This window comes from Pseudozyma hubeiensis, assembly GCF_000403515.1.
Source record: "Pseudozyma hubeiensis SY62 DNA, scaffold: PHS37, whole genome shotgun sequence".
In the NCBI taxonomy this organism is placed as follows: domain Eukaryota; kingdom Fungi; phylum Basidiomycota; class Ustilaginomycetes; order Ustilaginales; family Ustilaginaceae; genus Pseudozyma; species Pseudozyma hubeiensis.
This window is the reverse complement of record NW_012133819.1, coordinates 175201-188889: the sequence shown is the minus strand read 5'-3', so window position 1 is coordinate 188889 and position 13689 is coordinate 175201. Positions and strand designations below refer to the sequence as shown.

Here is a 13689-nt window from a genome sequence, read left to right as displayed (position 1 = left end):
GCCCGTGCTTCCCTCCACTGTCGAACGATCGCCGATCGACCAGCGATCGTGTAAGGCTCAGCGAGTTGAGGCGATGTGACATGTACTATCCGCGCACCGTGTGAATCTGCTTTTGACCCGCCAGCAAGTTTAAGGCACAGTGAGACTCGTACTGCATGCAACGCTTGAATTAGGTGACACCTATAATTGCGGGGCCCCTTCCCGACTTGTGGTGTATCCTACCGGCTGTCCCCGTGACCGGTTGCCGAAGGTGCATTCAGATGGAGCACAACCGCCACCTTGTCCTGATCCCATCCACAATCACGATTCTCGTTTCCTGTCTGACCTGTTCCCGTTTCGGCTTGCCTCCTGGTCACAATCTGTGCGTACAAGCTACCGTTCATTGTGACGTTGGTGTTTGCGATCAACAAGCTCGCCTGACAGGACTCCTCAGCGATGCAAAAGATAGGCACACACACGCGGTGTGATGCCGACACGGGTATCTACACCTCGAATGTCGACTACAGCCCCGAGACTGCATCATGTGTATACGAATATCTTCTCGGCTCTGTCGACTTTGATGATCAGCAAGAAGTGCTGAGAGAATGCAGCGGCGGAAGGTCCATCAGTCTCGGTCGACTCAAGCTAGATGCGCAAAGGCTCGGCACCGGCCTGGTCCACAAATGCAAGCTCAAGCCTGGCGACACTGTCTTGCTCTACCTCTATTCTTCCATCGACTTTGCCGTTGCTCTTCTCGCATCTCAGTTTGCCGGTCTTCGTGTCGCACTTGCCAATCCGGACTACCTACCGACCGAGCTCAAGCATGTGTACCGCCTCACCAAGCCCAAAAAGGTTTTCGTCCAGTCGCGCTACATGCACAGACTCAGCAAGGCGGCCATCGGTGGCCAGTCTGTCATCATCACCGACGGAGACGTGGCTGGCTTTGGCGGGGTTCTGTCGATCAAAGGCCTCATGACCAACGAGGCTGCTGCAAAGCAAGCCAAATTGCACGTTCCGGCAGATCTCAGCGAGACGGCATATCTGCCTTTCAGCAGTGGCACAACCGGTTTACCCAAAGCCGTCGAGATTTCGCACAGCAACGTCATCAACATGGTCGAGATCTTCCGCCACACGCCGACTCTTTTCCCAAAGCATGAGGACGGTTCAGAGATGCAGTTTCGTGCTCTCAACTTCCTGCCTTTCTTCCATGCATACGCACTCATCCTCATGCTGCACTATCCGATTCGCACGCGGGGACATACCAGCATAATGCGACCTTTCCAGCCGGAAGCGTACTGCCGTTTGGCGGCGGACCTCAACGTCAACTTTCTGACGCTGGTACCGCCCGTCCTCACTTTGCTGACCAAACATCCAGATGCAACACCAGAAGCATTCCGCAGCGTCAAGCAGGCGATCTGTGGAGCGGCTCCGTTAGATTTTGAGACACAACACGCCTTTACACAAAAGACGGGCGTACCTGTTCAGCAAGCATTTGGCATGACTGAGACCACTGTTGGTGCGCTCGGCCTTCCCGGCGACGAACCATCGGGCTCAGTTGGATGTCTTTACCCTGCAACAAAGGCACGGATTCGAGACGTACAAAGTGGCAAGCACCTCGGGCCAGGCCAACGCGGCGAACTGCTGATCCAAGGTCCACAGGTATGCAAAGGCTACTATGGCAATCCGACGGCGACACGAGACACTTTCACCGAGGACGGCTACCTTCGCACTGGAGATATAGCTATCGTCAATCCTCGAACTGGCGAGTTCAGCATCGTGGACCGACTCAAGGAGCTGATCAAGTACAAGGGATTCCAGGTCGCCCCAGCCGAGCTGGAAGGCGTGCTCGTCTCTCATCCTGCCATCGCAGCTGCAGCGGTTGTCGGTGTCTACGACAAGCAACAAGGCACCGAACTTCCACTGGCCTTTGTTGAGCTCAAGGCAGGTCACGCAAAAGATGCAAAGGTGGCAAAGGACATTGACTCCTTCGTAAGAGCCAAGGTCTCGCATCACAAGTATCTTCGCGGTGGGATTCGCTTTTTGGACAAGATCCCGGTGAGCGCGAGCGGCAAGATTTTGCGGAAAGAGATTCGCAAACTGCTGAGCGCTGAAGTACAGTCGAAGCAGTCAACAGGTGAAAAGGCACGGTTATGAGGCGGCGAGCTTGCAGCGCGATCCAACATAGGATCCTCTGTGCGTATGGTTGCGATTTTTTCCAATAAGGAATACACCATTCGATCGACCAAGCACAATAAAAGCTGGTAGTCTTGAGTATCTGTAACAGCAAAGGGAACTGTGGATGATTGAAGACCAGATGACTCGCAATAGGTTTCGAGAAGCAATCACTCGTGCAGAGAGGGTCATCATGGATATGGTTTGGAAATATTAGTACAGTTTGTGCGAGACATAAACTTGTCATGAGAATATGGCAGGTGAGAGAAGGGGTATCCTGCTGAGAATGCGGGCTAGCCAGCAACGCTAGCCTCCGTTCAAGGACCCGGCTTAGGCAGAGGTCTCAGCGTGAGCAGCCTCCCTCTGAGCCTTCCAGAGAGCGATCTTCTCCTTTCGGACCTTGAGACTCTTCTTGACATTGAAACCGCCGTCGAGAGTAGTGCGCACCTCTTCGAGCGAAAGAAGCGATGTTTCAGGGTAGAGGAAGTAGATGAGGACGAGGAAGACAAAGGTGAGACCTGCGAAGAAACCGAAGGCACCCGAAGGAGTGATGGCGTTCATGAGGCTGAGGAAGGTGGACGAGACGACGAGATTGCCTGCCCAGTTGACGGCCGTGGAGATAGAGGTGCCGATCATGCGAGTCTCGGTGGAATAGAACTCGCCCTGCTGCCAGGGGACGTTGCCGAGACCAATGGCGTACGAACAGACGTAGAGAACCATAAAGACAAGCATTGCTGAAGTGTATGAAGTAGGGTACGAATAGCCCTCGACCAGACGCTGATTGGTTGGCTGGAGCATCTTGGCGAAGATGCCAGCGGTGCAAACCAAGAACAGAATGACGCAGGGCATTGTAGCGAGAAGGAAGCGACGACGGCCGACGCGATCGATATACTTGAGGGGAATGAAGGTGCAGGCGAAGTTGGCGCCGCTGACGATGAGACTGGTGGCGGTGTAGTTGCGCAAGCCAGCCTTCTGGAATAGGGTGTTGGAGAAGTAGAGGAGAGAATTAAATCCCGAAAGTTGTTGCGCCGCGAGCGTGCTACTTGTCAAGAAGACCGCCCTACGAGTAGGTACATCGGTCCATACTTTGGCAATCCTTTGGCGAAGAGGAGCCTCCTCGACCTGGATGTGCTTCTTGAGGACGCCGACTTTTGCATTGATCTGTTCAGGGGTAGCAAGAGGATAGATGCGTGCGAGAGCGCGTGCAGCTTCATCCTCGCGTCGCTGTTTGACGAGGTAGCGTGGCGACTCGGACATGAAGAAGTGGATTCCGAAGACCTGGACGATGGGAGGGAAGGCTCCGAGAGCAATGATCCAGCGCCATCCCGACGATACATTCTCAAATCCAGCTCCGATGGCATATGCGACGACCTGACCGCCCGTGACGGCGATGCTGTTCAAGCATGTAAGGCGGCCTCGTGCTCGAGCTGGTGCAAGTTCTTGGATGTATACGGGAACGATTTGTGCTGCAGCGCCAACTCCGAATCCTAGCAGAACTCTGCCAATGACCATTTCGTATTTCTTGTGAGCGGCGGCTTGGACGATGGCACCGATGACGAACATGATGTCGCAGATAACGAGGGTCCACTTTCGGCCGATCTTGTCTGCGACGACGCCGGCGCAGAGCGCAGAGATGATGGCGCCGACGGTGAGTGCAGCGGTGATGAATTCCTTGTTTCCATCGGTGAGGGGTCTGCTGTCGAGGTCGCTGCCAACCTGGACGAGAACACTTGAGATGGCACCTGTGTCATATCCAAAAAGCAGACCTCCGATGGTGGCAAAGAAAGTGAGGCCCCAGAGGTAGAGACTGTTGCTCTCTCCCTGACCAGCGGCCTCGATGGCGGCTTCGTCGAGGACCTGATTGAGTTCTGCGGCGTCGATGACGCCCTCGGTGGAAACGACGGAGCGGGTGGCTATGTGAAGATGGTTGAGCTGATCATGGTCCGCGAATTCTTTGGAGGTGACCTTGTCGTCGGACTGAAGAGACTGAGGCTTCTCGTCAACGGGAGTGAGGTTGTTATCGTGGTCAGACATGGTGGCGGTTCCAAGGGAGCGATGTCTTGGTGGAAGTATCCGTGTACGTGTGGATGTGTAATTGTCGGGGGCTGTGCTTGTTCTTTGTCGAAGGCGTACGGGATATTGCAGTAGATGTGAAGCGAGATCTCAGACTTGTACGACGGCGATGGGGAGGGAAGAGGAGGAGACACAGGGGAAGGGGCGGGATGCCGATGCGACTCAGGTGGAGTAAGCAGTGAAAGAAAGACTTGTGTGGGGGTTTTAGAATAAGAAAGTGGGTGTTATATGTGAGATGCTGGAAGTGCGGGGTTGGGTGCTGTAGGGAGATGAGATTGGACGGAATGGATGAAGGAAGGAAGGAAGGAAGGAAGGAAGGAAGGAAGGAAGGAAGAGTGGCACAGCAAGAGACGAAGCGGGACGAAGGGAGGTGAAAGGATTTCCAATGGGCTCGCGTTCCATCGCGTGGGCATCCGAAATCGCTCGTCTCGCCTTTGCCGTTGGTGGACGGTCACATGCGGTGACGACTCGGTTTCGATGCTGTCGAACACTCGAGCATAGTCGAGCCACGGCAACAGCGGACCGGCGAGTCGATTCAAAACAGACGGGCAGCCCGAAGGACGAGGCGCACACTCTCGTCTACCAAGCTTCTCGGCTAAAAGGTGGATGCTATTGTTGTCGTTTGCATGTCGCTTGCGCCGCTAACAGCCATCCTTTCTGAATTGTTAGTACCATCATACACATTCGATCCGCCAAAGCATCACACGCTGCGTTTGTTCGCTCGCTTCAGATCGTTCCCTAATGAGAGGATGAAGGCATTCGCAATGGAGAGTGCAACGAGTCGCCATTTTGGTGTACGGATGGGAAATTGACCGTTCGGAAAGTTTCCATTGTTTCTAGAGTGTAGTTCCGGTGCGCCACGACACACAGGCTGCGTGCAGTCTGGAAGATTCTCGGCGAAATGCGAAATGAAATTCCGACTTGGCCTGGCAGCGCTTAACACGCGGCTGGCGCATTCTTTGTCGCTAAGCCAAGTCCTCTCGAACATCGACTGGATCAGAGACATGGCAAAAGCGAAGTGAAGGGATTCACAGCACCAAGGTTCACGGTTCACGGTCCGGGCTGACAAGTAGAGCAGCGCAAGAGATGAGACGGCTCGGGGCATTCTTGATACAACGTTGGCCGAGTTCGGAGGCTCGACGGCGATCTTTCTCGGTTGGTGGTCTCAGCTGTGCTTGCTTCTATGGCCACACTCGACAAGAAAATACGTGAGATACGCCAGGAAAAAATTTCTTGTTTTGTCTTGACGCCGTCCTGCGTTGGCTGACTGATTTTCGCACGAAAAGATGAATGGGCAGGAGAAGGAGTGAGAAGATTTTCATCCAAGCAGCCAGGACTCGAAGGCGGACAGACAGACGAGTGGAAAACGCGCTTCATGGTGATACAGGGACGACGTCGTCGTCGAGGGCCGGTCAATTGGTCCACTGTGTGACAGCGACCCCGCAATCTGGTGGCCTTCCACCGACACGCCAAAGCGAGATCACGAGTGTGGGGTAAGGAACGGTACGCATCAAAGTTGAGCGCCCCGCAAAAGAGGGTCCGACAAGGGGCGGCTGGCTGGATGGATGCTATCGAGGATCATGTTGCAGGCCATGAGCCTCTTTCGGCGCTTACGATGAGTACTTCTTTCGCCGATCGGTGTTGGCGCGGCCTTTCAAGGATCCGTGCTCCCAAATCCATTTATCTGTATGATACTGTTCAGCCGGCTGTACACACACCACTTTGCTAGCAGATAGCATCTGCCCGTACTCGACCTAACACGCTTTGCGAATACCGCCATCGGCCCCATCGCGAAAATAATCAAGCGACGATGCGGGACTGTGTTGCGGATGCGGGCCAAGTGGTGGCGGAAACCCACGTTCAAATCACCAGTACTCTGTCATAGACCAAGAGATAGAGCCATTGGACTACATTGTACAGCCGTGCTGTGACTCGCTACACATGTCTGGTCAACGTGTGAACTTTGTAGCTATTCGGCTCGCTTGTCCGTGCAGCCTGAGCAGCCGGAGCAGCAAGATTGGCGTCAATCATTGGCCTGACTTTGAAAATACAAAAGCCGGGCTGCATGTGACAATCCACTTGCTACGCCGCGCTCTTCGGGACGTTGGTTGCGCTCTTTCCGGACGCTGCACTGCACATACTGCACCTCCTCTGTTGTTCCGAACAAAGAACCAGCCGTCCTTCCGATTGCAACTCATCACTCAGTTGATATTGATCTGCAGTGCGCACTTCAATCTGAGTGGTGATCTTTTTCCTGTGAGAGCTGTCGAAAATGCGAGACAAGGAAGCAAACGCCCAGCTGATAATCACAGTTGCTCCAGACTGAGGTGTGCGGGCCAGAAAGGAAAAGGGGGTCGTGATCTACTCTCCTCTGCTCTTGGACCAGCAATCGCAACCTATCTCATAATAAACGAGACAATAATCATGCAAATCTGCACCGGCGATTCAGCGGAAATCGGCTGTTTCGGACTCGAATAGGCCGCTTTGGTGTGAATGCGTTCAGACAATCACAGTCACAATTGCCGTCTCGATCCTTGTTCTCACCACATCACAAAGCATCACATCGTCTCGATCGACATCATCGCCTTGCACTCCGCACCCCGCTCGCAACACTTGTCTCTATTGCTCCGAGAGCCAGCGTGCGGTCATTCTTTCGCTGTCCGGACAGCCCGCACCCATTGCTACATTCTTGGACCCTGTCATGATCTTTGTCTACTTCGCCTCGCATCGCTGAAACAACGACGACGACGCTCGACGCCTCTTCGTCATCCTTCTTTCAATCTCCAGCACGAATCAGCTCGCTGAGCGAGTCGCGCCGCCATTCTGTCTTCTCCCAGGTCCATTCCTTCTTCTTCGCGCTCGCCGCCTTCCGATACAACCCCGCGCGCTCAGCGCGGCGAACTTGCAACCAGCCCCACTGCTTCGCCCTCCCAACGAAGACCATCATACGCTAATCATCTGCTTTCGGTGCCCGCCTCGGGCCTCGCCCCAGGCGGGATCGGTATCGGCCCACCCTTGGCCACGACAAACATCGCTTCCACCTCGCCCGACAGCTCCAGAAACCGCCGCGGCTCTCGCTCATCCATCCTCGCATCCGCCACAGAAGCTGCCGGCTCGAATGCGACATCGTCTGACAGGGAGTCCATCCGCTCCGTCGGCAGCAGCTCACGCGGTGGACCGACCACTCCAAGGCAGAAAGCCAGACATCCCTCGCGAACCGAAGAGGCTGACCGAAATGTCTCGCCTGTCTCCTTCTACTCCTCCTTCGAGGCGCCCCTGACGTCCCCTCGTCAATCGCGGCAGGGAAGCATGCAGGCAGACCACATTCATATGTCGCAGCACCCGCGGTCAGCTTCACCCACTCCTTTTGCTCCGGCGCATGCTTCTCCGCTCGACCTTACAAATAATAGCCTCTCGTCGCACCCTTCATCGACCTTTGGAAGACCGACCGCTGCGTCTGGCAGGATACGCGCGCCGAAAGCACGAGCCGATGCTGCTATCAAGCACGGTCAAAACACAGACCGCTCCGACTCGCTTTCGCCCGTCATGCAGACTGTCGCGGCCTACGAACAAAGGTCCCTCTCGGCCAACATAAAGTCCCCCTCTTTGCGTAGCGGCGATGCTTCCACATCACGCAGTCCGATCAAGCACAAGCCGACACCCATCTCTACCTCCAAGTCCACCAACACCCATGTTCAGCTCGACAATGCTTCCTCTCCTCGACCGCGCTCCAAAAGCACAGCGGGCTCTGCCAACTCTCTCACACTGCCGTCCCCTAGAGATGCTCAGCGTTCTCCCTCCATCCCAGTCGAACGAAAGGATGCGCATGCAACGACAAGCCAGAACCCCAAGACACTGGCACCCACCTCGTCCAAGCCCAGTCTCCGATCCCGCATATTTGGATCCAAGTCTCCCAAAGTCGCTTCGCCTATCACTCCCTCTTTCGACTCGGGCACAGAGACACCCTCACCTAGATCCGCCCGCTTCCCGCCTTCCATCTATTCTGAGGATTCGCATAGTGATCCGAATCTGCTAGATAGCGGCGGCGACGCCCGGTCTGTTGAACGACCCATGCCATCGCCCAGCCATCCCGCATCACATCTTGCACTCGGTCACGATGACGATGACGACCCAAGTGATTATGGCACAGGCGATACGCGAGGAGATGCCGCCTCTAGTCGCAAATCAAGCGGCACTTCCAGCTTCCTCCGAAAAACGATTCGCTTCAAGGACAAGTCGGCCTTTCTTAAAACTCGTCCCTCTGTTTCCTCCATGGCCTCAGAATCAGCCACCTCTCTGACCACCTCGGTCCCGCCTTCGCCTCTTGAATCCCCTTCCGCTACCGACCTCGACGACGCGACCAGAAAACAAGCCGGCTACAGGCAGATCAGCGGTCGCAGAGGTGTTCAATATGGCAGAACGTCCACCGACGATTTCGATCGCGAAACGAGTTCATCGCCTCATCGCAACTCGCTCTCGCTTGCGCCCAGCACTCGGAACGCGGGCGATGCTCCTGGCCTGTTGTCCGCCGTCGATGAATTCGATCTCGAGGCATCTTCCAAACTGCGGCGCTCATCATCCCAAAGGGCAGGTCGAAGGCTCAGCCAGCATCATCCTCCGTCTCCGATACGCTCCGCTGCCACGAACTCACCGGACTCTGGTCTTCCGTCACGGCATCAGCTCGCAACCCCGTACCTCGAAACAAGTGCTCGGGGCCACATACCACGAAGCAGCAGCCTCCAAGGCTCGCTCAGTCGCAGCAATTCTGCTGCGGCCGCCTCGCAGCTGTCATCGCGTCAAGCTACAGCATCATCGGATCAAGACGGTGCCACAGTCACGTCGCCTCGTCGCAGGCCTCGCTCTGGTTCCGCTACCAACTACTCGCCTCAGATACAGCCGCGAACCACCAGCTCGCCTGCCCAAAGCTCCACCGCGCGCCGGCCTACGACGGCTCAAGGCAGCCCATCACTCACGAGCTCGCCATATTCGGCCCTATCAACTAGCGATCGTGCAACGCGAAGAGCAAGTCGTCCCAAGACCGCCGACAGCGGACACGCTTATTCTGGCTCGCTTTCCAGTCTTCGAGACATTCTGTTGGTAGCCAACGCCATCTCGGAGGAAGGCGCAGTCTACCGCACGCCTCCTGACACCGATGCAGGGCGTTTCGATCCGACTCGTGACCTGACGGCATCTCCACTACATACAGCCTCGCCAACTGACCCCAAGCGACCCGGTCTTCCGCCCAAGAATCCCCTCCGCAGACAAAGGCCCTCAGGCGCCAGCGTCACCGGCTCTCCCTCCGCGTCTGGTCATTCGCCTGCTTCAGCTCATCAGGCTGGCTTCTTTCCTGATGCCTCGACTAGCCGGACAGCTGAACAACGTCCGCTCGGCCTTGCAACCAGAGTGACTGCTGGGACCCGTCGAGCCTCGCCTGCTGGCTCAACGCCATCGATCACTGACTTTCGGACACCGTCATCGGATCTGCCGCAGCCCTCACCAATGGACAGACAGACCTCGAGCGACTACTTCCGCTCTCGTGACATTGTCAGGTCGCATGACGCGCCTTTAGGACAGCTGTCTCAGCGCTCACCTCGCCTGTTGCATAGTGCTCGCAGCGGCTCGACATCCCCGGCGCAGAACTCCTTGAGCTCTAGTCAGCACCTAGCACGAGCACCGTCAACTGGTTCGGCCTCAGCACGCATCTCGAGACGACACGAGCGCTCGACAAGTGATGCCACCAGCTCACTCACCGATCTTCGTTCTTCTCTCGGGCCAGAAGCTTCGACAACCTCACTCCATTCCGAAGCGTCTTCCGGCACAAAGAAAAAGAAGGAAGGCACCGGAAGCAAAGTGCTCGCCTTCGCGCGTGACCTCGCTCATCGGGAAGGAAGCGGCGACCAGGGTAGCACGCTTCCAAGCTCTGGCACGTTCCGCCTTGGGAAGAGCAGCAAGTCGAAGAAGGCAGACGCGGTATCGCGCCCCGTCATTCGCAGATTGTACGATGGACCACTGGAGACTGATGCGGCGGCTGCAGCTCAGGTACAGGCCATGGAAATTGGACTGCCCTCAGCCATGCGATTCACCGACGGCGTCAGTCCTGGATCTTCTGCGGTCGATCTGCAATCCTCGGCTGGCGCCCTACCACGCACTCCCAGCACATCGGACACCCGGGCCCGCTCCGTGTCATCATCCGCCAGCACTGCTCGTGATCTTTTGTCGCCTACATCCGGTCACCACCTCACCCCCCAGTTTGGTAGCGTTCTCGGTGCAACCTCGATCCCACGCAGTCCCAGCTTCGCCGCCCAAGCGTGGTCCATCTCGCAGGACGATCTGTCGCAAGATCAGAAGCGGCTTGTTAAGCGCTGGTTCGTTCTGCGCGAGCTGCTAGACACAGAAAGAGCCTACGCATCGGATCTCGCTGTGGCGCGTGACGTCTATCTGGCAAGGGCGAAGATGAGAGCCGGCATCACAGCGCCTCTGTCCCCTTTGAGCGTCCGATCTGCAAGTGTCTTTTCGCAGCTTGCCTCTCCCGAACCGACCACTCTCGGCAGATCGTCGCAGCCTCATCTTCAGCAGCGAGGAAGCGGGACGGTCATCAATCCAGGCACAGGTACACCAGGTGCGAAACCAAATCTGCCTCAACGTGCGCTCTTCCGCAATGCCTCGGCGGATGCTACAGCGACCGCGAGCTCTGCCGACCAGACCGCATCGTCGACGTCTTTTGCCTCAAGCAATCAGAGCAACCGTTCGTCGATGTACACTGTGTCTTCGCAGAGCTCGCAGACTTCCGATACGAGCCAATTCGCGCTCTCAGGCCATCCCGCTTTTGCAGGCGGTCCTCCAACACACTTTTCGATCGACGGGAACTCGCTATCACCCACCTCCGGAGTCAAGCCGCACGCCGTGGCACCTATAGGCTTGCCCAGCACAAGCGCCTCGCCCATCTCATCGATGCCTGCCACACCATCCATGTCGACGACTTCGGGCATCCTCTCGCCTGGCTTTCCAGGGCCAGTGGACGGGTCTGCGACCGGAGTGTCAGACGCCCCTCTCAGTGCTGCAGACGTGCGCATCATTTTTGCCCAACTTGAGGCTTGTGCTGCATTCGCGGACGAGATGGTCGTGGTGCTCGAGGCCGCGGTCGGCAGGGTTTGCAGCGGGACAGCAGAGGAAGCGGGTCAGCTGCTTGCTCAGGGCATCGTGGTGGAAGAGTCTGAGACGGACCGTGTCGGTCAAGCTTTCTTGAAACTCATGCCTCGTATCGAGCAGGTCTATACAGCTTACTGTTCACGGCATGAGGCTTCCATGGCTAGATTGCAAGAGTTGATCAGTACGCAGACTAAAGTCAGCGCTTTCATCGGCGAATGCACCCTTGCTGCACGGGCGTATACGAACGCATGGGATCTTTCCTCCTTGCTGATCAAGCCTGTCCAGCGTGTACTCAAGTATCCTCTGCTCCTCAAGGAGATCTTGGCGTCTACGAGCCTCAAGCATCCAGATGCGGAGAGTCTGTCGGCGGCATCGGCCGAGATTCAAAAGGTAGCAGACAACATCAACGAGGTCAAGAAACGCAAGGATCTGGTAGATCAGATTGTCAGCGGCAAGGCGACCAAACGCAGCACCAGCCAACGTATACAACACGGCGCGACTAAGAAGCTGCTGCGTCGTCAGGAAAAGGTCAAGAAGCTCGTTCTTGGCCCAGCAGAAGACATCCTCGCTGATGACGGTCAATACAAAGAACTTGTGGAGCAGTTCCGCCAGCTGGACAAGGCGACGAGCGATTTTGCGAGACGTTGTCTTGGCTGGTCGACGAGGGTCAAGGATGCGCACGAAGCGCAGCTCGCTCTCCTCAATCAATGGTGCCGTATCTACGCAGTTGATGGGATGAGCGCCGACACAGAGGCTGAGCACCGTGTCCACGCCTTTGTTCAGCTTGTCGAAGCCACCTTCCTGGGCGAGTATTGGTCTCAGCTGGATGCAGAGATCCGCACGAGCCTGACTCCTGCATTGCAACGCATCGCTGGGCTCTTCCCTCCGCCGCAGTCGGTCATTGCAAAACGCGACGATCGCGAACCAGACTACACGCGCTACCTGGCCGAAGCTGCTCGCGGTGGGTCAAAGGCGGTGGACAAGAAACTGACAGAGAGTGCCAACGCATTTATCGCGCTCCACATGCAACTGATGAACGAAATGCCGCAATTCAACTACGGCATCCAGACTCTCTTGGATCTATGCATCGAGTCGCTTTCTCGCACCCAGGCTTCGTACCACCTTCGCGTCCACCGTGCCCTTCTCGCGTTCTGGGAAGTTTACGGACCAGAGGGGAATGCTGATATCGCGATCAGCGAAGAGACGAAAGAACGGTCAATGCGACATCTCCATCCGGTCAAGATGTTTTGGCCGCTGCACAGTAGCATCGCTGGGTTCGCCGAGTCGATGGGCATTGTTTCCGGCCTCGCCGACGAACCTCGGTCTCGCAACGCATCGGTCAGCATGGAAAGCGACCTCCTTGCGGTAGGCAGCCTGAGTCCTTCGAGCACCAACCACTTCTCACCGCTGCAAGCGGAACGGTCTCTGCCCGATCCGGAGTTCGCATCCAGGGTGCCAGACGCCATGAGCATGAGCAGGAAGATCGAGTCCATCACAGCCGCAGGTAGCGAGGAGCTCTTGGAATCAACTACGGCGCGAGCTAGCCCTAGTCCAAGCCCTTTTGCGACCCCACCTTTGGGAAGCCGACCATCTCTGTCGCCGCAGCTTCCGCAACAGTCACTTCTCGGGTCACCTGCTCCTATCGATTCTCACCAGCCGCAGCAGCAGCAGCAGCAGCAGCAGCAGCAGTTGCAGCCTACGCTACGATCCGTCAAGTCAGGAGGCGGGCTCATCGGCCTCCTCCGATCTGTGGGCAGCAGCTCTGCCGTGGGTTCGCGCAAGAACTCGCAGTCGACAGACACCGCCGCGGAAAGCTTCGTCGACGCGCTCGGGTCCGATCCGCCTACGCCTATCAGTAAAGACACGCCAGTGATGCCGGACTCTGTGTCAGCCGGGCACGGACCTGTTGCTCCACCGACGTTGCCCGCTTTAACCTTCAATTCTGGTTTCTTTGGTCAGTCGGGCACTGAGTTCTCTATGGGAGCATCGGAACAGCGCAGCGAAGCAGACGACACGACACGCAAAGAAATCATCGAGACGATGGCCGCAGTGGCAAACAGCGGATCGAGAAGCAGCAACCAGACCAGGAACGGATACCCTTTTCTTGAATACTCTGTCGGCGACTTGTTCAGGGTGACGAACCAGGACGGTGCACACCTGTTCGGCCATTCTGAACTCGGCTTGACTGGATGGGTCGAACGGGAGAACTTCGTACCCTTGTCGTGAGCACCGGAGCCTCTCCAGAACAATTGCTTTCATCTTGTCACTCAATGTCACCTTCCTTTCACTTGCTTTTGTGTGATAGTGTATGAGCGC

The 13689-nt window shown here is 56.6% G+C and overlaps 3 protein-coding genes across 3 annotated transcripts; 2 read left to right on the top strand and 1 right to left on the bottom strand.

Annotated features, from left to right (window-relative positions):
- Positions 1 to 435: 435 nt before the first annotated feature.
- PHSY_003663 (4-coumarate-CoA ligase) lies at positions 436 to 2133 on the top strand (the record flags this gene model as incomplete). The annotated part of the gene is made up of 1 exon (XM_012334281.1): positions 436 to 2133. One exon carries the CDS (start codon positions 436 to 438, stop codon positions 2131 to 2133), a length of 1698 nt encoding a protein of 565 aa, XP_012189671.1.
- Positions 2134 to 2481: 348 nt separating this feature from the next.
- Positions 2482 to 4185, bottom strand: PHSY_003662 (hypothetical protein; the record flags this gene model as incomplete). The annotated part of the gene is made up of 1 exon (XM_012334280.1): positions 2482 to 4185. One exon carries the CDS (start codon positions 4183 to 4185, stop codon positions 2482 to 2484), a length of 1704 nt encoding a protein of 567 aa, XP_012189670.1.
- Positions 4186 to 4609: 424 nt separating this feature from the next.
- On the top strand, positions 4610 to 13599 carry PHSY_003661 (hypothetical protein; the record flags this gene model as incomplete). Its single annotated transcript, XM_012334279.1, has 2 exons — positions 4610 to 4826; positions 7217 to 13599. The coding sequence occupies 2 exons, from the start codon at positions 4610 to 4612 to the stop codon at positions 13597 to 13599; spliced, it is 6600 nt and encodes a 2199-aa protein (XP_012189669.1).
- Between the last annotated feature and the right edge of the window lie 90 nt (positions 13600 to 13689).